At 39.1% G+C, this 23,214-nt stretch overlaps 1 protein-coding gene across 1 annotated transcript in view; it reads right to left on the bottom strand.

Moving 5' to 3' along the window:
- LOC102495054 (fibrillin-1) overlaps positions 1–23,214 on the bottom strand; it is a gene marked incomplete at its 3' end in the record, with an annotated part of 283,471 nt that overhangs the window by 75,335 nt on the left and 184,922 nt on the right. Inside the window, exons 13-23 of the mRNA XM_014584254.2 lie at positions 21,138–21,263; positions 19,406–19,528; positions 15,808–15,930; positions 14,525–14,677; positions 10,787–10,840; positions 8,878–9,003; positions 5,652–5,777; positions 4,988–5,107; positions 4,642–4,779; positions 3,579–3,629; positions 1,856–1,981 (exon numbers count right to left, since the gene is read on the bottom strand). Coding sequence (XP_014439740.1) covers positions 1,856–1,981; positions 3,579–3,629; positions 4,642–4,779; positions 4,988–5,107; positions 5,652–5,777; positions 8,878–9,003; positions 10,787–10,840; positions 14,525–14,677; positions 15,808–15,930; positions 19,406–19,528; positions 21,138–21,263 — 1,266 coding nt within the window. The remainder of the gene's footprint in view (positions 1–1,855; positions 1,982–3,578; positions 3,630–4,641; positions 4,780–4,987; positions 5,108–5,651; positions 5,778–8,877; positions 9,004–10,786; positions 10,841–14,524; positions 14,678–15,807; positions 15,931–19,405; positions 19,529–21,137; positions 21,264–23,214) is intronic.

The raw sequence follows: 23,214 nt of genomic DNA, 5'->3' as shown, positions 1-23,214 counted from the left end.
TGGCTCTGACCCACTGGAATAAGGACCACCCTTCTTGAGATGAAAGCTAAACAGCAAAGGGAAGCCATTCATTCTTCTTCTCAAATATTTCTGACACATGAACATGAGCTTATGTGCAAATTCTTCAGGATACATGTGAGATACTTCCGGCCTCTACCTCAAATACATGGAATTATGAGGAAGTGTAAAAAGACTAACAGACCAGAGGCCAGAAGACTGGGATTTTGGTTTACTTTTGCAAGTAAATTGTTTGTTCTAGACAAATGACTACCCTGAACCCAAAGGTCCACATTGATTAAATGATGGTGCACCCTTCTCCCAGGAGGGACTGTGAAACTCAAGTGAGATTATGCATATGAAAATTGTAAAGTATAATTAAAATGCAAGTGCTATTTTTCCTTCTCTTTCTCCTTTACACTGTGGCCATTAACCATTCACCTAAAATGACTGAGCTTGCTCTGTTCTTAAAATGTTTCAAATGCCTTTGGGCAGCTTTGCATTTGGGTTGCCTATATTTAGATGCATAATTTCTAAATAAAGCATAATTAAACATTGAAGCATCTCTCAATGAAAGAACTTGGAAGAAGGTTCTCATTAAATGTTGAATCCTCCAAAACAAAGAAACTAAGACTCAGAATGGGATTAACTGACATCTTTAGTTATAAAAATATTCTAGGTTCTGATCCAGCTAAGGTAACGTGTACTGGTAGATGCTGCGACTTGGTGTACTGATGCCACATGCAAGACCTGAGTTTGATTCCTGGCCCACCCTATAAGCTGAGTATGGTGGTATACACTTGCAGTCCAAGCAACTAAGGAAGCTAAGGCAGAGGGATTGCAACATAGCGAGTCACTGTATCAAAACAAACAAAAAATATCCTAGATTCTGAATTCCCCTTCAACAATACAAACCATAGAGTTCCAGATGTAAAGTTTTTTTTAGTTCTAATTTATAAATGATCAAAATCCATTAACTTCATCCTACTCTTTTAACCACCTATAGTGTCCTCACTAAAGAAGCTCTTTAAGGTAATGTGGTTTCTGATACACAATGCAGTTGAACACCATTTCCAGAGTCATGGACTCAGAAACCAGAGACCCAAAGGATATACTGCTGATCGTGAGAAACTATCATAGTAGGACTAGAATTTGTCTGCCAGACCCTACAAGCATGACTGTAGGATTGCAAACTGACTGCCACTGCAAGCTCACAGGGTAGCTTTTGAAGGACTTACAGAGTTCTAGGTTCTATGTCCAGTTCCTTCCAAATCATTGGAGTGAGATGATTAGGGTTGATGAGCCCATTTGGGCTCCAGGAATTGACATGGAGAATCTTACTAAGACTAGAAATAACAATAGCCCAGGGATCCCTCGGGTTTACTCTTTAGAGTGGTGGCATCTTCATTCCCAATGAAGAGCTCCCAATGAAGGTTCCCAATGAAGGCATGAGCTAGTTTCCAATTCAGTACAAATGGTAACCTTCTTTCTATCAACCTGGTATCCTATAGTCAGTCGGTGGTATCTGGGAGCAGATGTAAGAGCTCTAGAATAAGAACTGTGACGGTGGTGATTTAAGAAATAGTTACATATCAACAAGGACTAAACATATCAACATAGAAACGAAGGAGTAAAGTTTCTCCTCGCTAACATACTCTGCTTTTTTATGCAAAGAAAACAAAAAGCCTGAGTTAGGAAGGCTTTGTTGTCAAGGAAACTACCTGTTTTCCATCATAATGGAAATGCTACATTGGTGAAGGAGTGTCTGTATTTGGAACCAAATGTTCAGCTCTCTGAACTGAGTTCTTAATAATATTCAAGAAATGATTAGCAGAAAAACAATGAGTTCAGTGTTTACCAAGGCAGATCCTTCCTGTGGCATCCAAAGTCATTCCATTGGGACACTGACACTTAAATGATCCCCTCGTATTAACACACAGGCCATTTTTGCATACTCCTGGGAACACTTCACATTCATCTATATCTAAAAAGAAAAAAAAGAGCATGAAGTTAATATATCTGTATAACATCCCTCTACCTCATTCACTCCACTTATGAAGATAATTATTCTCGCAACAGAAAGGCTGTTTTGAACCTGAACCTGATAAGTTCACAAAACTAGTCTGCCTCCAAATAGCTCATGTAGCATTTCTAAGATGTCTGAGTAACAGTTAGACTGAGACCACCTGTTACTAAAGATGTAAGAGGTTCTCCATCAGTCTAAAGTCACAACTTTTGAGCTGTAGAGACAGAGAACTGATGTGAGTTCTTAGGGAAGACTCTGGTCACTGTGAACACCTCAGGGGAGGTAAGCTTAATGAGACTGGATATTTGGAAATGAGTGGATAAACAGAAATCTGATCTTTCAAACTAGCAAAAAATGAAGTTTGAAGGTGAACACAGACAAAAATCCCACTGAGGAATATGTGGAGCCAGTCAAGAGTATCTTTCGAGAAGTAGCAAGAAGTCTCTGGAAAATGTATAACTAGTTGTAATTCAGCAAAGGTCTCAGGCTATTCTGTTGATGCTTAAGACTGAGGAGAGTTGGAAGACACTTGTGTTCATTCATTCATCATTCATCCAATCTCTCTCCAATGTACCAATCCTACCCAGTTTCTTTAATGAAGGATGAAACTTAATGTTGTTTGAACTTAGTTTGGAAAAATATTCACCATCAAGTTAATCCATAGAAAGGCACTTACTTGTCAATGTCAAAAAAGAGAAGCATCTGTTAAGAAATTCACACCTCCCATGTCTGTATAGAAATAATACCATTCCAAGCCAGGAATGTTGAGAAAATATTCTTAATCTTCCCTTGTAAGAGAGATAAATAGAGATGGTGGATTCTACCTTTTCGGGTTTGTTGTCCTGGCCACTATACACCAAGTTGTGCTGCTAAGGTCAGATAAGTTATTCACAGTGGGTCTGGACCAGAGAAAGGCCAAAGGATTCAGTCATCATTTGGAAAGTGAGACCTTGGGTGGGGGTTATAGTGTTCCTCTTTGTTTTAGCAGGGGAAAAACTTCATTTCATTCCACATATGGGACTAATTGCTGTTTTTAAAATTTTTCAGCTGCTGTGTCATGTCAGGTTGTGTTAGTCACCATGACCTATGTGTATCTGGGACTCCATGAGAATCATAGCAAACTGGAGGGAATCCACATAGACTTTCAAAAAAAGAAGCCATAACATGCGTTTTCCTAAATCATCCATTCTAGAAAATAAATAAACAAAAAAATCCAGGACAAACTAAGAAAAATGCAAACTTTACAGTCGCATGCAAAACTTCCTGATTTTCTCTTCTGGGTAGATAACATTTTGAAAGTAGTCATTCTAAATTATGATCAGCCTAAAACAAGTTTCAGCCACCCTATCCTTTGGCCACAGTAAAGTGAAATTGGCAAGAGCACATATATGCTTGTGAAATTAACATCTGTTCTGTTCTGCAGTTCTCATTATTTTTTTTTCCTCTGTTGCATATTCTTCACTGTGAAGTTACATGGCAGCTTTATCCAGTCCAAATTAATACAAGCATTCTTCGTGCATATAGAAGTTTATGGTTTATAAATAATCAGAAATACCTTCACATTGTGTTCCTTTAATTCTTGAATACCCTTTACCACATATGGGATCTGTAAAAAAACAAAAACAAACAAATTAAAACCAAATTTGAGATAACAATATCCAGACTTTGTAGTTATAACACAGTATAAGAAACATGAAAGAGGACCTGGGACACGAACTGTTGCTGTGAATGAGTGTGAGATAACAAAGCTTTTCTGTGATTGCATAGGTGAGGAAGAAGAGTAATAACATGTCTTCTCAAATAAGCTCAATTCCTCTAAAATAACTTCAAAGACACAAAGGTACCTATAGATGATGCTAAGCTGACAGCCAAGAAGGAAATTAAATCTCAAATTCTCTATTGATATTACCTTAAAAATAAGAATCACACTATAGGGTTAATGTAATAGGAATATGGAAAACACAGTCCAGAATTTGGAGACCTCAAGCCCTGAAGCATTCACACTACATAAATTCACACATTGATATATCCAAACATTGAAGTTCTCAGACTTCAACTCTCTGACAGATTTAAAAGTTCAGCAGAAATCCTTACGGCGTTTAGTCATGAATACTGAGGGCTTTTTTTGGTTGTTTTTTTGTTTTTGTTTTTCATCAATTAGCTCTTAGGAAGAAAAACGTGTATTTGAGAACAGCTCTGGGCCCCTAACTCTGAGGTTCCTGAGGAAGTCACTAGGAATTGGTCTCCCAGGGAAGCAACAGAATCTCACCACATTACAAAGTGGACATAGAAAAGAATAATGAAATCATCTATTATTATTTTTGACATTTCTCTTATTTCTCATTCAGCAATAATATAAGGGGGGCAGGGTCTTCAAAAAGTTCATGGAAAATGAATACTAGGGGAAAACTGTGTATGGATTTCAGAAATGTTTTGCCCCAAAATAAACTCATAATTTAATTCCATTTTCTCTGAACTTTCTGAAGTCCCATTGTATTGCATTGAGGTCATTCGAAGTGAATCTTTTCAAGTTCCCACGTGAACCTAAGTGAAGTACTGAGCTTCCCCTTTAGAGACTAACAGGATGGGTTAGGAACTGCAGTACTCATTTCTCTTACCGACTTGGCAGAGGGTACATGGGCTCCCCCAGGCAGCACCGAGGGAAGAGCAGCACTGAGACTTCAAGGTGGCTCCGTTGATGTTGATCTCACACCGCCCATCGATAACAGTCTGCCAACAAGTACCCTTGATGGTTTCTGTAGAGGAGGAAATAATACTTAATAAACACTGGACAGAATCTGTGTCAACAATTCAAACATGCACATAGGAATTTCAGCAAGAATAGCTCTGTGAAATAAGGAATAACGCTGTTCGTTTCTACTGAAATTCTTTTGCGGTAAAAGCTGGCATTAAATCTGACAGCGTTGGTAAACATAGACAAATCAGCCTCAGAAAGATAAATACCTATGCAGATGGTTTTTGTTGGATCCAAAGTACTTTCAGAAGAACATTCACAAATAAAAGAGCCTGGACTGTTCTTGCAGACTCCATTAATGCAAGGACTTGATTCACATTCATCGATGTCTGAAACAAAAACAGGTCTACATTACTGCTAAAAGCTGGTCTGGGGCATAAATAAGTATTTCAACTTTGGCCTCAACTGCTATCATATATTCTTCTTTCAATAGTAAAGTTGGCCCAAATCATTTTTTCTAGACTAGAAAGACCAAAATAGTAACTGAATGCATCTCTGTAGTACATAATAGAGATGGGCATTAGACTGAGTCTTTTCATTCATAAAATGCAGAACAAATGTATATGTGATTTCTGAATCACTAATTCAAATAGCAAATACGTAATATTTTCTTCATCTATTACATAATGGGAAATAAAATGCCAATTGTGAGCAAATTCAAAATGAATACATTTAAAGACATTTAAATGCAAAATAAATTGCAAGTAAAATGCCAACTTCAAGTTAATACCAGCAGTGGCTTATCAAATATACAAAAGAATTTTACTACTTGGCATAACTGTCTAAAACACAAGTAACACATTTATTCTCACAGTTTTTTAATGGCATTCCAAAAGACAGTAAAGTACATAATAATACAAAAAAATGGTTTACCTTCACAGGTTTTTAGGTCGGGTTTGTATATAAATCCCTTGGGGCAGGTACAGACAAAACTTCCAGGAGTGTTTCGACATTGTCCATTGTCACAAAGTAGACTATTCAGTACACATTCATTAATATCTGAGAAGTCAACAAAAACGAACATTTAAAAGAGCTCATCCCTGTACCCAACTTTTTGCTCTTCTAGCTTAGGTATTCAAAGTTATAATGATATGATCAATTCAAGTGAAGAAATAAAACTACTGAGGCCAGCAGGTGGCATAGTGGTTAAGGTGCTGGACTCCCACATGGCCACCCATGGTTCAAGTCCTGGATCTGGTGCCTTGAAACTACACACTGGGCACATGTAAATGCATGCCCAAAATCCTGAAAGGAGAATGGAGAAGTGATTACACTGTGGTTATCTCCCCTGGTGGGGGGTGATTTCTCACTCTCTCCCTCTCTGTCTCTCTCTAGCAAATGCATACGCCCTATGGCAAAAGCCTAAAAAAAACCCAAAAAACTCTTATACGCTGTTCGTTTTTTTTTTCCTAAGTTATTTAATTTTAGGAAAACAGAGGATGGACTTGTTTATCTGAACTAGAGATCTACAAAACTTTAAATTAATCGATACCATTTAATTCAATTATTTATTAGCAGGAAGAAATTACAGATTTGCTGGAAATCATTTATCTGTATATAACTGATTCATTGTGTCAAAGAGACTAGTCTTATTGATTTAAGGAACTACATAAATATTTAGAAAATGTGGTCCATCTTTGAGATATGTGTTAGTTCCAGAAAGGGTGTTTATCCCTTAGAATAATTTAAATTGTCTCAAATTATGTTTATAAAGTATAAGACAATATATAGAGTTTATAAGTATCAAGAAGATTTTAGACTTGCCATTCAGAGAGCTGAGGAAAACTCTGTTTTCAGCAAAATATGGCTGTCTGAATGAAAACCCAATTGTAATGTATGTAGGACTTGGATAATTCAGGAAATACAGCAATTATGCAGCTTATTCACCTCTTTGAGCTAAATTGCATCACACAGCCCACCATATAGGCTAGACATTTGTAAGAAATGCTTTGCTCATTGAGAGCAGAGATTAGATTATTACTTGACAGGTTAGTAGCCTTAACATAGAGGATACACAAATTTAGCACCAGGGGACTGCATAGTTCATGGAAGTAAATACACTTAAATCAGCAACACAGTTATGAAGTACTTGAAATATGGAAAAATCAGGTATGAAGTTATGATATTGTCTGAGTACACTGCACACTAGACATTCTATGCAAGTGGCATAAGGAATGCTAAATACTTCCAAAAAGGGTCCCTGGCACAAGAAGACTTCAAGTGGTAAATTAAAGAACATGGGGAATAAAATAGCACAATGCCTATAGACATATGAGAATAGGGAACTGCCTTCTCAGTCAGAACATACAATGATGCTTTGATGACTGAATGGGGGATAGTTGAGTCCAGCACTCAACAAGTAGTTGGTATTTGTCAGATTATGTATTGCGTTGAAAGAAAAAAAAAAAGAAAGAAAAAAACTTTTGTGTTTATTTCAATTTGTGCTATCTCTGAATAATTACATGTTCCAAAGACCTAGAGCAGTATCTTAAACCAATACCTTCAAACACTGCTCCTAAAATACCACCGATGGCAGAAGAGAGGAACCTCCTAACTCCAAAGCCCTAAATGAATTTCAGAAGGTAAAAATATATTTGAGGTCTTCTATTTTTCTTAAAACAAATTCATTTTTATTCTATTCCATTAAAGTGGGGGTCCCCAACCCCCTAGGTCATGGATCATTATTGGTCCAATAGGAATCGGGCTGCACAGCAAGAGGTGAGTGGTGGGTGAGTGAGCAAAGTTTGATCTGCATTTACAGTCACTCCCCATCACTTAGATTACTGCTTGAGCTCTGCCTCCTGTCAGATCAGCAGCAGCATTAGATTCTCATAGGAGCACAAAACCTACTGTGAACTGTTGATGCAAGGGTTCCAAATTGTGCAGTCTTTATGAGAATCTAATGCCTGATGATCTGAGGTGGAGCTGAGGTAGTGATGCTAGCACTGGAGAGCAGCTGCAAATACTGCATTAGGGCGATTTCTATAATTATTTCATTTATATTACAATGTTATAATAATAGAAACAAAGTACATAACAAAACCAACACCCTTGAATCATCCTGAAAACATCTATGCTACCTCCACTTTGTTCCATAAATAAAGTTGTCCCTGGTGCCAAAAAAGGTTGGAGACTGCTGCACCAAAGTACATTTGCTTGTATGTGAAATGTGTTTTGTCTCTACATCAAAAAGATATGCCATCTTACATATTGGTTTTGACACATTCTGACATAGCCCCATGGGTATAAGTATTCTGGTTTTAGGAGCCCAGCTTCAGGAAACCTGAGGTAGTCGGCCATATGCTACAAAGTGAAAAAAGCATTTAATAAAATCCAGTTTAGTCAGGGAGCAGCAATTAGAGTAATGGCTATGTCGCTGGACTCTCACGTAGTCGACCACGGTTGGTGTCCCGGACCCGGTGGCTTAAACTCATGCCAGGCGTGTGTGCGTGCGTGCCCAAGGTCCCAAGAGGAGAATGGAAGAGAAGGGATTGCGGCGTGGCCATCCCCCCTGGGGGGTGATTTCTTGCTTTCTGTCTCTCTGTCTCTCTCTCCGTCTGTCCAGCGAGCGCACACGCCATAGAGCAAAAACCTCTCAAAAAAAAAAAAGAAAATAAAAAATCCAGTTTAGTCAACTGGAGAATGTTGAAGAAAAAATAATGATACCCATGTTTACCATTTTCTTCCAAATGTAATGATTTATGAATTTACTGGCTGTTACCATCATTAAGGATTAATAGAGCATTGGAAATAATACTTGTTAAATTTAACAAAAAGCAGAGAGATAAATCATATCTTCTTTATTAAATTTATAAAGTATGATAGAAAAGCTGTTTTTCTCTCAATAAAAATAGGAATAACTTTATAGCCATGTAAGAAAGGCTCAGAATCAATAAGTCTGGTACACAATCATTCATAAGTTATCAAGATATAGTTATGTAAATTTTGGGTAATCAAGACACATATATGCCATGCCATCATGCAAAGTGTAAAGCATCCATTGTTCAGTGCTCTAAGCTACTCAAGAGCAGTTTCTACCAAGCAGAGCAAGGAGTGGATTTATGCATGATATGTCTTAGAAACAGGTGAAACTTCTTACCAACACAGATTTTCCCAGTAGCATCCACTTCATAACCCGAATTGCATACGCATTTGTAGGTACCACGGAGATTTTCACAAATTCCATTTGGACAAATATCAGGATCTAGTGCACATTCATTAATATCTATGCCACCAAAAAAGTTCAAAGTCAATAACATTCTCAAATGAACATCAAATAAGCTGTTAAAATGACATTATAATGAATGTAATAATCTCAGGACTTCCTGGAGAAAAAAAATTCATTTGGTGAAAGTTTGATCTCCTTTTCTCACTGTAAGATATTCCGACTTAAATCTTTCTTCCACAGCATCTAAGAGGAAGCAGGAATCTGCCCTGAACTACAAAATTACCAATCCTTAATCAAGCTGAAGAAGACCTCTTATAATTCTTCTGGTCTGAACACCAAGATGAAAAGAGGATCAAGGACAGAGTCCCAGGCTCCATAACTGTTCTTGTCACCTGCCTTCCTTCTCAGTCCACCTTCCATGCTGCCAATATTCATTCATTCATTCTTTCTTTCAAGACAGTGTCTTAACCAGTGTCTCATGGTCTTTATATCATCCTGCCTCAGTCTCCTGAGTAGCCGGGACTACAGGCATTCTTGGCTTTTAGGATAAGCTAGAAACCGAACCAGGTCCTCCCATGTGGCCCCCAGTCTGCCAAGCAGCAGGGTCTACCAGCCAACACTACCATGGCTGTTCTGGGTCAGCATTCTGAACATCCTCAAGACGAGATGATTATGTCCTACCTCTGGTTTAAAAACATCCTCAAGATGAAATCAAAATGGAAATCTTTTGTTTATTTTCTCCAAACTTTTCAATCTTCCATGTGCATACAATGAGTGCCCTTCCTACTACATCAGGAATTCTGGAAGCAGAACTACTCCTTGGTCAAAAGCCAGCTCCCACACCACATGCTCTGAAAGAGCTCTGGCTACTCTGTGGAAGAAGCTGAACTCTCCCTCTGCTGTGTTCCCACAGACTGAGGAGAGCAAGGATGGTCAGGTGCGACCTACAACTACAGTCTGTGAAGGGATAGTCTCAAGTCCTGATTCCTGATTCTCACTAATTAGGGCTTTCTTTTTTTTTTTTTTCTTCTACTAGTCATTGTCGTACTTACTTATTCCCACTAACTTAGTTATTATAAATTTCCTTATTTCTCCTCTTTCCTCCTCCAAACATTCCCTCCCCATCTTCATCCATACAAAATGATGAAATGAATCACGCTGAATGAACCAACAATCAATTCAGCCAGTCTTTTTTCAGAACTCTCCTCAATCAAATGGTTTAGTCTTATATTAATAAGATGACTGATTCACTTTTCTTGTCCTTCTAACACTTGTTCCAATTTTCCTTTCTGACTTTATTTTTATGGCACTAATATATCTCTAGTTCTAACTCCTACACTAAAATAGTTAATGCTCACCTACCTCAGCAACCTGCCATCACTGCTTATCCAAAACACAAGAAGCCTCCCTATTGCTATCTGGTAATGATGAAGCCCTGGACAGTTCAGGAACCATTCAAATGTTAATGGACAACAGTTCAACCAGCTCATAATCCTGAATGGGACTTGGTAATAGAAGATTCAAAGGAAGGTCAGGCTGCCCTCAAGAATGAGATACCACAGTCATTTTTTCTTGTTCATAGTCCCCAGTTAACCACCCTGTGAGAGTGCCACCCCCCTTCAGTAGTCAAATCCCACACCCAAACACTGCAATCCCAGGACCCCTGCGCCACAGTTGCTCTGCCAATGGGGGCTTCTGGGTGTCCCAGATTCGTTAGGCAGAGATGGGCAGAGAAGGGGTCATGCCAGACTGGTATAAGAGATTGACTAGAAACCCACAGGAAGTCCCACTGCTGCCTCTGCACATGCTCAAGGTAGTAAATTCAGAAAGGAAGCCTTACCGCTGCCTGCTGACGTCATTCCTGGCCCACTGCTGCAGAGTGCCTGATATTCCGCTGCAATAAATTAACAGATAGTAAATGATTCCCTTGTTTGCAGAATGGGTCGCTCCTGCCCGTGGCTTTGCACACATCATTTCCTCCAAAGTGAGGAGAACCGAAATAAAGTGGTAACGGAAAAAGAGGCATCTCTTGGGGGAGTCACCTTTACACCAGGCTCCCATTTTAAAGGCTCTGCATCACCGAGGAAAATGGCTTGTAAGGATATAGGCAAGTTCTAGCAACTCCTGGTGCAAAGCACTTTCGGAAAAGGTGTTTTTCCTATAACTCGATTTTGTTCACCAGGGAACACTTTACACTTACAGTGAAATGTGTCTGTTAAAATGTGGTTTCTTAACTGTTAATAAAACTCTCTCCCACCACCTTGGGAATGATTTTGTTTCTCTCTGCTAGCTGTTTTTTCAGTACGATCAAGTTCTTAACTTTTTCTTATTTTTCTCTGCAAATTCTCTACCTCCCCTTACAGAAACATGAGGGCACCTACTCTGGCATTTAAGTGATTTTTTTTGGGGGGTGGGGGCGGTTTTTGCCTTAGGATGTGTGTGCTCACTAGAGAGACAAAAAGAGACAGAGACAGAGGAAAGTAAGAAATCACTCCGGGGGGGATGGCCATGCCACAATCCCTTCTCCTCCATTCTCCTTCCAGGATTTGGGCACGCGGGCATGCATGCACACTCACACGCACCTGGCATGATTTTCAAGCCACTGGGAACCACGGTCGGCACTTTTTTTATTTTTATTTTTTGGAGAGGTTTTCACTACAGGGTGCGTGAGCTCACCAGAAAGAGACAGAGAGAGACAGAAAGTGAGAAATCGCCTCCCAGGGGGGATGGCCACGCCACAATCTCTTCTCTTCCATTCTCCTCTTGGAATCTTGGGCATGCATGCACATGCCCCTGACGTGAGTTAAGTTCACTGTGTCCGGGGCTTGAATTGCGGTCAACTACATGGGAGTCCAGCGACATAGCCATTATGTCATCTGCTGGTCCCTCAAGAGCACTTTTAAACATAATTTAAATTATTGGCCTAATTCTTGGCCTAAATGGAAGCAAATTATTGTCACCACTATTTTCCTTTTGGGCAAGATCAGGTGCTAAACCATTCTTGGTAGTGAATTTATATCACCATGGGTTTGGATGTGGATGACTGTGCTCATTGCTGGAAATCTTGAGAGCAAGTCCTCTTGGTCTCCTCTCCTATAACTGGAGGATAATGAAATGATACCCACTTTGCAGGGTAGCTGTATAGATTTAGTGAGATAACATATAATTGTGCACAGCTCAGGTACCGAGTGAGTGGAAGGAGCTGCTGAGCTAACTCACTAGTGTCGTGGAGACAGTGGTACAGAGGACTCATGCAAGCAGTCCTCAGACTGCACCACGTGGGTTTAGCCAACTGATCTCAGTGAGCAGTAAATGCCACTGTCTGAAAGCCAAGGGGGACAGAGAGCTTGCTGAGCAATGTGAGGCAGCTTCCGTAGCCAGGAAAAGCTTCCAATATAGCTTGCTTGACTTGCATAGTGCAAAGATGAACCTGAGATGTTGCATGGCTAAAGTTTCTCATTTATTTGATGAAGGAATATCCTACCATCAAAGTTTTCATGATTTGGCATTTCCATCTACCAAAGAGGTGGAGAAAGCAAACTAAATGAAACCATTTGAACATGTGGACCATTTCTGTGCAAAGTCATTCCAATATAGAAGTTAGTAGAGCTAGGTCTTAAGTTAATGCTCTAAGTTTTACTGCTGAAAGAAATCTGGTCTCTTTTGGTTGTCTTTTTATAAACTCCCCCTATCTGTGTGTGTGTGTGTGTGTGTGTGTGTGTGTGTGTGTGTTTAAAGGATTGTTTTACTTCATTTAATTTATTTATTCATTCATTCATTCATTCATTCATTTTAATTTGATCAGAGAGGAACAGAGTGAGAGAGAGAGAGGGAAAGTGAGAAAGCAAGCCGCCAGGTCTGGGATCCAAACCTCAGTCGGCCATGTGGGAGAGTCCAGTGCTCTTAGGCACCATGCCACCTGCCAGCCCCACCCTATGTGTTTTAAGTATTCTTTGGAAGATACACTTTGGTCCAACAGAAAATGTCAAAGCAAAGAACTATATGCACCAAAAGTTCTGGATTCTAAATCATGGCTCTTCCGCTCGTTTAATGTGTGAATGAACCGCCGATGCTCTTGCATACCAGTTTTCAAAATACATATATGTCTTATAAATTCAAAATATGTAAGAAAAGTTCCTTGAAAGATTAAGGCAAAATTCAAAAGGATGATATTAATAATATACAACCATAAAGTTGCATGAAAGTATTTTTGATAAAATGATATTTGCATGGAATTCAAATATTGCAAATAAGTATTTAACTGATCATATACAAAATAATAATTTGTATATTATTCACTGGATGAAGTAATTGATCAAAATTAAGGTTTCTTTCTTTTTGTTGGAATCTCTCATTTCTTTTAAAGTCTTCAGACCAACCAGGTGGCCTAGTGGTTAAGGATCCCACATGGCCAACCAACTGTGCGGTTTGAGTTCCCAGACGTGGCAGCCTGAAAAATAGGCTGAGTACATGTGTGTGCCCAAAATCCCAAGAGGAGCATGGAGGAGAAGGGATTGCAACGTGGCTATCCCTCTGGTGAGGGATTTCTTACTTTCTGTCTCTTTCTTTCTATCTCTCTACAGTGAGCACAGGGGCCCTATAGCAAACTAAATATATACATACATATATATATATAGGTTCTAACTCATTTTACTTATGGCAAAAAAATGAACTGATCTTAGATGTAAAACAATCGGAGGTACATGCTTTACATATTAGGTCTAACTCTATTTTAAGACACTGGACATCAAAGTTACCTTAAAATTGTGTTCAAATACTGTCAGTCTATTTTTTTTATTTCAATAAGTTGTTTTTGCTGTATTAATAGAAATAACTTCCAACTAGAAAGAACCTTCAGGATTATCTAGGACATCTTAATTTGTAAATGAGAAGACTAAGGATCCTTCCTCCATATTATTCTGGTTTATATATATTAAGTCATCTCAAATTTTTTCAGAAGGAGGTGGGAAAACTTTGTAGATAAGTAAAAATCCACAAGAACTAAAGCCCATTTGAATAACATGTCTGCCTGTGGACTGGGGAGCAGAATTCTGATTCCCCAACCAGGTCTCTTTTCTCTATGCCACACCAACTCAATGGCACAAAGATACTTTCTCCTCTAAGATAGAATAGAATAATCAACATGTAGAATGAACAAAATTCACAAATGGCCTTTTGGAAAGCTGTTGGAAATATTCAGGTAATTTGAAAATTATTTACTTTTACACTGTATGCAATTATGCTTTTACAATAGTTCCTGCAACATGCAAACATCACAAGACTACTTTAGAAAACAAGGCAAGTTGTAGGTGTTGCAGAGAGCACAGATGTCCAGATGTCACCAAGGTGGGGGAGTTCATATGGGAGGCACAAATGCACTGTCTATTCCAAATGACTGTGAGGACTTGGGGATGTCACTGGGGGGTGAGAAACTGGCTGGCCTCTGCCAGGACCCTGGGAAGACATCTGATGCACCTAGAAAGCCTAATGTCATCTTTCTTTGTCACTTCCATAAACACAGACTCCAGAGGGTGGCAGGATGTTGGCAGCACAGGGGCATCTCCACGATGCCACATACCTGAATTCTGTGCAGGACACGGCTGACAAGGTTCCCCAAATGCATACTCAGTGTTGGCACAACAGCATTCAGATTTAGTAACAGCACCAAACAAGGGTTTGACACACTGGCCTCGCTTGTATCCACCATAGCATGTGCTCCGCATGTGTGTGTCTAAACAGGAAGACACATCGGTCATCACAAGGTCGCTTCAAACAGATGAGACCACCACCACCATCAACCCCCTCTCCCCATAGTCAAAGTTGAAGTTGCTTTTATTTATCCATCGTCTCTGCTCTAACTAACAGAGAATACCTCTGGTAGTAGGGCTCAACAGAAAGAAAAAGACCAAAGCCCCAAAAAAGATTAATGAAAATACATTCAGTTTCCAAGCATTGGGAACCCAAGGCCAGACTCTTCTGGTTTTCTAGAGCTCATTATGGTTTACCAAATTGTGAAACCCTTAAGGGCTGAAATTACAGCTTACTCATTTTTGTCTTCCTCAGGCATACCCAGCGCTGGCACCTAATAAATGCTGAATGAATGATAGATAGATGTTGAATCTCACACCCTAATAAATAAGACCTTTATTAGAAATGTGGCCCACCCCAAAATAAACATGCAATTATTGAATGTCTGAATTAGGTGTGCTTTCCCAAAAGGAGAAAGTTAATCTGTAAAAGGCTCGTTGTATAAATCTGCAGATGTTGGTCAACTAAGTGTTATCTTTACTATGACAGAGGGAGTTCCTAGCTATGCCTGGTCCTTTCCCAATTCAAAGTTTACTGAATATCTGTCTTAAAAATTATTTGGATAAAACTAATACCTATTTCATGACAAGTTTTATATTTCTTATAAACCCATCTAAAACTATTATCATATATATATATATATGTATATGTATATATATATATTTCTGAATTATTCATGTTGTCTTTTGCATTCTATACTTGCCTTCTACATTTAATTAAAATGTTCACCATGAAATAATAAGCATATCCAGACCAATTGCAAAGATGATCAGTAACTAAGAATGATTGGAGAAAATAATTAGGGATGGCATTTGACTAAAGAAGAAATGGGGGAAGGAGAGTTAGGGAATCCCTTGTTTTTTATTTATCTCAGCTTATCTTTCTATTTCTTAAATTAATTTCCAATTTATACAAAAGGAGAACTAACCCCGTTGGTTTGTCATCCTGCAAATGTCAGTCTATCCTATCTGCTACTGTAGAATGCATTCATTATTGGTGAGCTCTATTAATGAACAGAGGGTGAGCTCTCAAGTCTAGCCATGGGTTTCTTACCGACACACACACGTCCATCCAGACCCACGGCCAGCCCAGGGAAGCATTCACATCTGTAGGAGCCGTCGGTGTTTACACAACGCCCATTCATGCAGATTCCAGGTGTTTCACATTCGTTGATATCTGTGGTGGAAGAGGTACTTGTTAAAAACAAAGTGACTTGGGAACCAGCAGTTAGCGTAATGGCTATGTCGCTGGACTCCCACGTAGTCGACCGCGGTTCGTGTCCGGACCCGGTGGCTTAAAAAACTCACGCCGGGCGCGTGTGCGTGCGGGCCCAAGATCCCGAGAGGAGAATGGAGGAGAAGGGATTGCGGCGTGACCATCCCCCCTGGGGGGTGATTTCTCGCTTTCTGTCTCTATCTCTCTCTCTGTCTGTCTGGCGAGCGCACACGCCCTACAGTGAAAATCTCTCAAAAAAAAAAAAAAAAGTGACTTTAACCTAAAATCAGAACATGTTTATAACTATGTTCTAACACTTGGGAATGGAGAAGATGAAAAGTAATACACAGCCTCAACAATAATAGCTCATTGAGATACAGTCTTGTCTTCTTTCTGAAATAATAAATTGCATCTTTGACCTAGACAGGAAGCTTTTCCTTTCAATACTCAGACTGGTGTCCATTCCAGTATCCCCCATGCCTCAGTTATAGGGGACAAGTGCCTAATTTAAGAGACCTACAGCTAAGGCCTTGACGGAATATCATAGAAAAAGAGCAGAAAATGAATACAGGTGATTTTGATGACCATTCTTGGCTGATAATAACACTGCATGCAAATGGAACCCAGCAAGAGAAGTCATCATTCCTTTTTTGTTTAAATTGCCAGAGGGCATGTGTGCTCACCACAGAGAAAGAGACAGAGAGAGAAAGAGAAGCACACCCCTGTAGGGCATAGTTAAGCCACAATCCTTTCTCCTCTATTTCCCTTTTCCCCTGTTTCTCCATTCTGTCTGGATTTGGGGCATACATGTACATACGCCTAACATATTTTCAAGCTGCCTGGACTGGGATTCGAACCACTATCAACCATGTGGGATCCAGATCCCTTAACCTCTAGGCTACAGGGCTGGCCCAAAGAAAAGTTACTCTTAAGCATTAGAAATATTTTATAGAATTTTATGTGCATTCTTAGGGAAGTCTAGTAAAAGACTTTACTGGACACATACTAATAACAGATTTTCCCCCTTAATATGGGAAGTAGAAAAAGTACCAAAATTGTGTTTTAGAAAACATCTAACACTTAGAAGCAAGTCATTTCATAACAACTCCTTTTAAAATACACAGCCGGTATATGTGACTATTTCCTTTCTTCTGACCTTAAAAAGGCAAATTGAGAGTGAAACACCTCTGTGTTTTACTTAGCTTGTGTTGTTTGGCACAAAATATATTCAAATAGTCCAAGATTCCATGTACAGATTGTATCTAAAACAGCAATTACATTTAAATACAGGAACTCAAATTGGTTCCGTTATTCTAGTCATCTTTTTGTTCAAGTGGAGACCAACAGTGAAACAGTGGAGACGACCACCCGAACAGCAACGCGAGCAACGCGAAGCTTTTCTAATGGGGACGAAGTTGAAAGGTAGATTCAGAGGAGCATAGTATTACTTAGAGCAAGGGGCTTCAACTGTCAGAGGATAATGAGAGAGCTCATGTTGTTTATCAGATTAGTTAGCTGCAGACATTAAATTAGCATTGTTGATTTATCTGTCAACAGTCACATCTTTGTAGGCTCAGAACTAAGGGTCCAGGACTAAGAGAAAACTTTGTCCTAGTATATAAAGAGAAAAGATATGACAAGGAAGAAATTCAGCATATAAGGAATTACTTTCGTTTTTCTCCCCGTTAGCCTTATTACAGTGAGTATATTCTATTCTCTGTTCACTGGAAAAAAGAAGACACAGGTAATAATACGGAGCTATGGAGCTTCCTTTCTTTCTATCTGTTTCTCCTTCTCACTCATCCTTTCGACAGACTGCTATCATCAGAGTAAAGCCCTCAAATTCTCAGCATTTTCAAATGAATAGAACCATGCGTTATTGATAAGAGACTATTGGTATTGGTAAGGATTGCGAAGGATTGCAAAACCCTGTTTCACCTCTGAAATCATATCTTTTCTGAAATAGTGTTATCTATTGGTCATAGTTAATGCTAAGGGCCTGTGGCCTGGGTCACCAGCAGACTATGGGCACAAAAGTAAATCGTAGTGAGCTGTGTGTATCAGCCAGAAGAGAATGTGTTCTTGCAAAAGGTCTGCTCACAAAGGGGCTTTCACATTTCCTTCTGTTATTTTGTTTGGAAGCCTAATTCCAAATATTTCAGCAATCATTGCCTTCTCCTTTCTTTTTTATTTGTGCTGCACTTAATTTGCACAGTTTGGCACTTTGTTTTATGCTGTCTTACATTGTAGACTATTTCCATGTGTTAATCCTGTCTTTCTACTTAAGTTCTCCCTAGCAGAGGACTCCAAAGTACAGATATCATTTTCCTGCTTCAAATTTGAAGAACTCAACTGTTTTCTCTTGCTGTGAAGACAGATTTGTACAATATTCAGAGCCATTGATGTGAAGGTCATAGAGAATGTAGGTAAACAACCAAGGCCTAGAAGCTCTTTCAAGCCTGGAGAAATGCACATCTTGCCAAGGACTGAATACTGCAAGGCTTTCTTCCACAACATCTTTACCAAAGCTGTCCACTAGGGGCACTCAAGAGAAGAGGCACCATATAACTTCATCTTGCTTTCTCAACCAAGAAGACCTCCACTTATGAACAGAGGATCTGCGTGCAGCATCTCAGCAGATTTCCCAGACCTGTTTTGAGTATGAGGTTCTATGAGAAGTCTGCTTTCAACTCAGATCTTGGACTCAAGTGCACGAGTTGGAGTCACTCATCCCTGACTGTATAAAGCTGGAGATATTTAGCCCTTATTTTTATCTGATGAATTTTCTTAAAACCTTGGTTGTCAACAACACGAATAAAAATAGACATTTTTGCTTCAACACCTGAAGCAATGAGAGTGTTTCAAAAGTTACCAAGCTAAATAATGGGTCTTGGTTTGTGCACTTCTTCTGCTTAGTCCTGTATCCCGTTTTGCTTACGTTACTCGGTAACACCTAAATAAATTATCGATGAAACACGTCCTATTTCTTGGGATACTTAGGGGAAAATTATCAGAAAGATATCACCACAAATAAGAGTCTACAAGGTTCTGTCCAGGTGGCAAATCATCACTATCAAGAGGCCTAACTGCCATTCCTCCCCAATTGGAAAAAAGAGGCAGAACTAGGCACATCTGGAGAGACGCCCACATCTGTTGGAGGGCCGATGGGCAGTTTGCTTTATTTATTTCCTACACAGCCTTTCAGGCTCGGGTGGGAAGGCCCCCAGTACTTCCTCTAAAATAAGAGCGGGCTTCTGGGTGTAAACCAGAGGTCTTTGGATAACTCAATCAAAGCAGGACTTAATTCAGGTCTCCCAAGCCAGATGAGGGGTACTTTAAAAATGGGGAAAATAGGAAGGAAAGGTGGTGCCTCTAAACAATGTCGAGAGCAGCAAAAGTAGGTGAAGAACATAATTTAGAGTTTTGCAGCACAAACCTTTGCAGTAACGCCCATCCGATGCCAGCTGGAATCCAGGCTTGCAAATACACTTAAAACTGCCATCTTCATTGATGCACATCCCATTAAGGCACATGTTCCGTATGCTGCACTCATCCATGTCTGAAGGAGGCAAAGGACAAGCTTAGGACCAGGACAGCAAGCATACAAAGGGAGTCAGCCCCGATGAACTGACATCTGTGTCTTCGCGGTTCTTTGTTATTATAGCATAATGCTCATTTTCACCCACATTATATTGTACCAAGAGAAGAGGGGCCATATGAAATATGGCTCTCAAGTTCTTCATGTATGATAAATGCATGCAAACTGTGGGTCCAGAATTGATTTATATTCATCTTATTATGTATATATGAGATTATTTTAAGGTACCATTATAACTATATATACATACTACACACACACACACACACACACACATACACATGAAATTTGACTCAATAGAAGAACTCAGAATCCTTTCTAGGAATAGTAATTTATGAACCGAAAAGTGAGATAGCTTGGTGGGCAGATTTATTTCACAGATTCATATTACTCCTAATACATTGAAAATGAAAATAAAATCAAAACGCAAGACTAATGAAATCTGAAATCTATCTGGGCTACATCTTGATTCTTAAAAAGTAGAAACCAGAAGACAGCTTGGAGTTTGGGGCCATTTTAAATAGGGGTAAGAAAAAAATGGATTTTTAAAATGGAAGAGTGAGCTATGGATTATGGCCATGCCAAGGAGCCTTTAGGATTCCTAGATCATCTTACTGGTGAACCCTTATCCCTGGCCAGTCCTTTCAATTTCTAACATACATTATTTTGTTTAGTATTACAGCTGTCTTGGGAGGCACTTGCTCTTCTAGATTTGGTGTGTTTTTAGTTACAGGCTTCGGCCAGACCAAGATAATTTATGATTTTTCCTTTTCTAAAAAAATAAGATTCTACCCCGACAGGGAATTTTGGCATTAAGTTTTTCAAATTGAATCACTGAGATAATATTCTGCCAAAAATGTTTCTAAGAACAGTCTTGACAATCTTTTAATGTATGAATAGATTCTTGGGAATCTCTCCCAAAGATGTTGAGAAATATGATAGGAGCATTCTTTGTTTTTTTTTGCTGAAGGTCTATGAGGTGGGAATTCATCAATGATAGTCATATTTTACATTTAGGAAAAAAGGACAGTGGAAAAAAACAAAATGTTTGAAGCAGTTCAATTCAAAAGGAGTTGATTAATTCAAGGATCAATTTAAAAGGCTGGTTCTTAATAGTGTTCTTCTCAAACAAATTTTACATTTTCAGATACTAGTATCTGCCACTATAAACTATCAGATAGTAATATTTTATTAATAGGGAGACACTCTAAACAGAAGAATTTTAAGTAACTACAGAATATAAGGGTTGAGGTGTGCCCTATTAAAAAAATATACAAATTCTAAGCATATAAAACTAGGACGCGATGCGTAGGCTACAGGAGATTCAATAGAACCAGGGATCTTTATATGACAAGAGCTCCTTGTGCATTAAAATGTTATCTGACACAGACAAATGCGAATCAAAATACAAAAATTGTAGAAAATTAGGTTTTCCTTCATGATAACAATATGTGATATATATTTGATATTTTGAACACAAGTTTTGGTTTGGGCTTATTAAAGACTCCTGATATTGATACTGCAATAGGAGAAAAGGAATAACACTGTTTTACTGCTAGGCTGCTATTACCTTCACAGTTTTTCCCATCGCGGGTAACGTGGAAGCCAGCGTTACACACACAATGGAAGCTGCCATCGGTGTTGATACAACGCCCGTTATTGCAGATCCGGCCATTCTGTAAACATTCATCGATGTCTAAAATCAAAGTTAAAAAAGAAGAAACAACTTACGTCAGTTATTTAAAATTATTTTCTCTTTACTTCCATTTCTAAACTTATGATTTCAGCCTTGGGTTTTAATTACTAATCACATTATGCAGTAGTTAGAAAGATATATGACAGGAAAAAAAAGTGGCTACACAATCCCATCCTGGCTAACTCTACTTTCTAATAGCACTCCTTACTTCAATTTGTAAACAAAACAGATTCTTTTTACTACCATTTTTCTAGCTAATTTTATGAACCAGTATATGCCATTTATATTTAACTTTGTATCTTTCAACACATGATTAAAAGGGAGGATCTTTTGTTTTTGTTATTTTTGTTTTTGAGAGGTTTTTTGCTATAGGCCGCATGTGTGCGCCAGAAAGACAGAGAGAGACAGAGAGATAGAAAGCGAGAAATCACCCCCCAGGGGGGATGGCCACACTGCAATCTCTTCTCCTCCATTCTCTCAGGATGCCGGTGTGAGTTTAAGCCACCGGGTCCAGGACTTGAACTGTGGTTGACTACATGGGAGTCAGTGACATAGCCATTACGTTAACTGCTGGTCCCAAAAAGGAGGATCTTATAGATATATCAGAACAATAAAGCAGAAATGCTATTTTTTTAAAAAAAAAAAGACATTTAATTCTGCCTGAAAACCACTACTCACATGGCTTTGGAATATCTATCTTTCTAACAATAAAGCAGAAATGCTATTTTTTTTTAAAAAAAGACATTTAATTCTGCCTGAAAACCACTACTCACATGGCTTTGGAATATCTATCTTTCTTATGGCAGTCTGGTCCAAGTGCAGGTTTTTTTTTTAGTTTCTTTTTTTTTTTAATCTTGAGAAAAAAAATAGAACTTTTCATAATCTATATATTTTATTTTTTAACATTTTTAAGAGGTTTTTGTCTTAGGGCATGCGCACTCACTGGAGAGAGAGAAACAGTGAGAGAGAAAGTGAGAAGTCACCCCCCCCACCAGGGGAGATGACCACACCACAATCCCTTCTCCTCCATTGTCCTCCCAGAATCTTGGGAATGTGCATACATGTGCCTGGTGTGATTTTGAAGTCACTGGGTCCGAGACCCGAACCATGGTTGGCCATGTGGGTGTCCAGCAACGTAACTGCTATGTCATCTGCCTATTTTCTTGTTTTTACATTTGATAACTATACATCTTTACCAGAATACAACATGGGATTTCCCAGCATGGATACACTATATATTAATCATTCCAGTCAAAGATATAGTTTCATTGTTTATATATTCCTAGTCATTTTTACAACTTTAGCTGTATTCGATCTACCAAGCAAAGTATTCGTACTTGGCAAGTATTTCCCTTTGTTTCTGCTGTGCTTGATAGTCGCTAAAGTAAACAACAGAACTCCACGTAGAGGTGTTACAAATGACAACACTGGGACCCCCCAGGTGGCATGGTGGTTGAGGGCTGGATTCCCACAAGGCCAACCATGGTTGAGTTCTGGACCTAGAGGCTTGCTCTCCTACTTTCCCTTTCTCTCTCTGGTCAAATTTAACAAATAACAATGATAGTAAATGAAATAAAATAGTTCTTTTTTTTAAAAAAAAGACAATACCTTGAATTGTATTGAATTGTAATTTAAAGATTAGCAACCAGTCCACAGTGGACAACATGGTAACCTGTATTATCTGCTTCCCTCAGTTTCTAGGAGGCACACACGTGATGAACATAGAATTGCCTTGTCTACACAGCACACAATCATCTCCAGGGCTTATGCCCACACGATCAGGACCAGGGAACAGTGCAGAGTGGATGGGAGTGGACCTCTCTGTGGATCTGAGGCCACAGTTGCCACAGTTGCCTGAGTTTAAGTGTTTAAGTGTCCTAAACATCCTCTGGACAAGAATGTGCCATCACAGCACATCGGCTGCTCTGTCTATCCTGCCTCTGCCCCTTGA

Source organism: Tupaia chinensis, unplaced genomic scaffold (genome assembly GCF_000334495.1).
Source record: "Tupaia chinensis unplaced genomic scaffold, TupChi_1.0 Scaffold146140_1, whole genome shotgun sequence".
Taxonomy (NCBI): domain Eukaryota; kingdom Metazoa; phylum Chordata; class Mammalia; order Scandentia; family Tupaiidae; genus Tupaia; species Tupaia belangeri.
The sequence above is the reverse complement of the archived record's forward strand: the minus strand, read 5'-3'. Positions and strand labels throughout refer to the sequence as shown.